Below are 3,647 nucleotides of genomic sequence, written 5' to 3'. Positions count from 1 at the left end.
CCCCAGTCAGTACTATTTTTTTTTCTTTTTTGCTTAGCAGGAACATGGAGGAACAGGCAGTCCTAAAATGACTGCATAGAACATATATAAAAGACTTCTATTTAATTGTGCTCTTCGCCTATCTTTTATTTAAGCTGTAATCTGTCCATGCTGAAGATGATTTTTAGAAAAATAACATTTTGCTATGATATTGGTGTTGTTTTTGCCATTTCAAACTATTGCTTGTTTTAAATTTCTAGCAATCACTTTTCACCTGCACCAAGATTCTGTAATGTAAAAAAAAGATATTGTCTCATGCTTATATGACTATGCACACAGATGCATACATTCCTTCTATTAAAAGAAAAGGCAGAAGCAAAAAACACAATGCAATTTAAACAATATGCATGCTTAAAAATGACTAATGAAATACCAGTACATTAAAACACAAACTGAAGGTTACAAAAATGTCAACTTACTTTCTGCATGTCCCACTGTAACCTGGTGAAGTATCAGAACAAATGTACAGAAAAGCAGAATCCAGACACTTATTTCTCTGTGTGCCAACCTCATGGTTCTGAAGATAGTTCTTATACACCATAAGCTTCCAGTGACAAGTAGATGCTCTGCTTTGAGTGAAACTCAAACTTTGCAGGTTAGTTGGGGTAGACTAGGAAAAAGCAAAATGCTCACCCCAAAAATGAAACTGATGAAATTAATTTAACTTTTCATTGCTGTAAAAACGTCTGAGCATAGCTGGTAGGAGATCCCCTGTTTTGTGTCACTGTCCTGTCAGCTGCATGTGCTCAAAAAGTGATTTCACTTTCTAACTGTACTACTGAAATTTTGTGAACTCAATAAAAGATTTAAAAAGTAGTCATTCTTAGCTGTATATGTTGGTTGGCTTTTAGCTCTTAACTGCTTCCAGCTGTTAACTAACTGCAGGCTCTGAAAAAGAACACAACTATGTAAACCTCAGGAACATATTTCTGCCTAGAAAGTCTGGCAAAAAACTGAAAAGCTCCTAACAGGTGTATGTGACTGTAACAGGACAGGTGTAGGAAGTATAGAAAGGACCACCCCTTTATTCTCTCTTCACTTAACTAAATCACTGTCATTGACAGTCATTTCTTTTCATTGGCTGATATTAGTGTTGAATTGCAAGTTGCCCTACCCTGTGTATAATTTTTTTCCATGTGTGTCTGTGAGTAAATGAGAGAGAGAGAGATATGCACTAAAACTAGTAAGCAGAGGTAATTTTTGTTGTAGGCTTGAGAGAAACTTTAGACAGCATACGATGCAAAAGAAATGGTCAAACTTTGTTTTTTTTTTCAGTATTTTGAGCTTTAGAGATTTTGGTCGCAGTATTTTGAGTATAGGGATTTTGAAAGTCAGTATTTTGAAGTGATATATATATATACATATATATATATATATATATATATATATATATATATATATATATATATATATATATATATATATATATATATATACACACATACCTTTTTCTATCTCTACTCTCTCTATCCCCACTACTTATTTATCCTACCTCCTTTCCTCTGCACATACTCCCCTGAGCTTAAATTCATACCTTTTCCACATCTATTCCTACTATCTCCTCTAGCACACCCTATCCTTCTCTACTCATACTATCCTACACCTTCACCAATATAATCTGTTACCATATTTCATGACCTCTAGAATATTAATAATCGTAATGACAATCATCTGTTATGTAAATAATGTTGCATCTTCTTATTATCAGGCTTTCCATATAATTTATGCTTGAACACTATGACTTTATTATGCCTGTTGAGTTTTTATTCTGACAAACTAATGTGTAGTTTTTCAAATTTTGTGCTTGAATGTTATGACGTTATGTCTATGCATACCTCTCAACTGTACAGAGTTTTGCAGAATGTCTAGATTTTTGCCTCATTTTTTTGTCTGTTCCTCATAAAATTTGTGTTTTTTCTGGCAAATCACTGGGATAATCTGATAACTGAAATCTCTAAATAATGTCATATATCTATGTTTTACACTTCACATCCTTCAGAAAATGTATGTGAACAAAAATCATGTTATTCTAGCTACTTGCTACGTTTCTAAGAGCAATATTTAAAATCTGTTCCTATTTTTGGGCCTCTTTCCCCCGTTATGTTGGGCTTTGTCCATATTTCTCATGCTAAGAGGTTGTAAGGTATGCTGTCTAGTTTTTCATTCACCATATGTATCTGGAGCTTTTTACCCCGTGCCTCCACTGAAAATGGGTACCTCATAACCCAGTCAGACTTTCCCAGTAAATAAATAAATAATTCACTAAATAAATATGTGTGTGTGTGCGTGTGTGTGCATATATATATATATATATATATATATATATATGGATCTATGTCATACTATTGACTTTTTAAATAGTCGAATTTGATATGATTGATTATTTAATAATCTGAATGTATGTAAAAACTCAAAAACAGGGAAGCCCCCCTGCTACCTCCACACCCCCTGCTAATTACATATACCAACTCCAAGATCACACTACAGTTGTGAAAAAGGCATGTTTCCCCATTCCCACTGTAGCTCTATCTCAGGACAATACACTGTTTAAGTGAATGGGGGATATGTTTGAGTTTTAAATAGTCGGTCATATGGGTTCTATCATATGAAATTCGAGACTTTCAAAAGTCAATATTTTAACATAGACATATATATCTGGACAGCACAGTGGTGTAGCGGTTACATTGTTGCCTAACAGCAAGAGGTTTTCTGGTTTGGTTCTCGGTTGGGGTGCCTTCTGTGTGGAGTTTGCATGTCTTCCTTGCTTTTGTGTGGGTTTCCTCCCACATTACAAAGACATGCATCTGGAGCATTTCTCCCTGGGCCTCCACTGAAAATTGACTTTTGTTTCAAGTCGGACATTTCAGGTAAACAAATGTTAAATAAATATATATATATATATATATATATATATATATATATATATATATATATATATATATGCATTAATATTCCCTCTTAGTCTTTATTTAAGAGATCTGCTGCATATATTAACCATTTTAATTGCCTTCTGATTTGCTTTCATATTTGTTAGTTTGTTGCACCAAGACAGCATACAGCCTAACCGACAGCGAAAAGGAATGCTATTTCTTGAGTCTGCTTGTAGTGCACCTTGTTGTGTTTTCACATGGATCTTCTGTATTTATCAGATAGAGTGCATACAGACCTCCAGACATTTCCAAGACAGCATACAGCCTAACCGACAGTGAAAAGGAATGCTATTTCTTGAGTCTGCTTGTAGTGCACCTTGTTGTGTTTTCACATGGATCTTCTGTATTTATCAGATAGAGTGCATACAGACCTCCTGTGCACATGAACGAATTTCATGAATATTCTTTTGCATTTATGTACATTACACTTGCACTTTCCTGACAGTGGTTTATACTCAACATTGATTTTGATCTTACAAAGATGCTCACTGCAAAAGTGGAATTGAAAATAACCTTATTTTGCTAAACTCTCAAGTTATATGATCTTCAGACTTAATTGATTTTATCCATTTCATTTTATTGACCAAGTAGATCTCCCTAGGTCTGTAGCATCATTTTAGAGAGAGACAGAGAGAAAGCTACAAAGTATTATACCGAGATAAAAATATCTTAGTATAA

General features: G+C 34.1%; 1 protein-coding gene across 1 annotated transcript in view; it reads right to left on the bottom strand.

Annotated features, from left to right (window-relative positions):
- Positions 1-1,013, bottom strand: part of INSRR (insulin receptor related receptor) — a 467,004-nt gene extending 465,991 nt beyond the window's left edge. Inside the window, exon 1 of the mRNA XM_044079802.1 lies at positions 459-1,013. Within this exon, the coding sequence (XP_043935737.1) occupies positions 459-552 (94 nt within the window). The 5' untranslated portion in view covers positions 553-1,013. The remainder of the gene's footprint in view (positions 1-458) is intronic.
- Positions 1,014-3,647: the final 2,634 nt, after the last annotated feature.

Source organism: Protopterus annectens, chromosome 8.part0 (assembly GCF_019279795.1).
Source record: "Protopterus annectens isolate FY-2018-M chromosome 8.part0, PAN1.0, whole genome shotgun sequence".
Lineage (NCBI taxonomy): Eukaryota > Metazoa > Chordata > Ceratodontiformes > Protopteridae > Protopterus > Protopterus annectens.
This window is presented reverse-complemented; position numbering and strand designations above follow the sequence as displayed.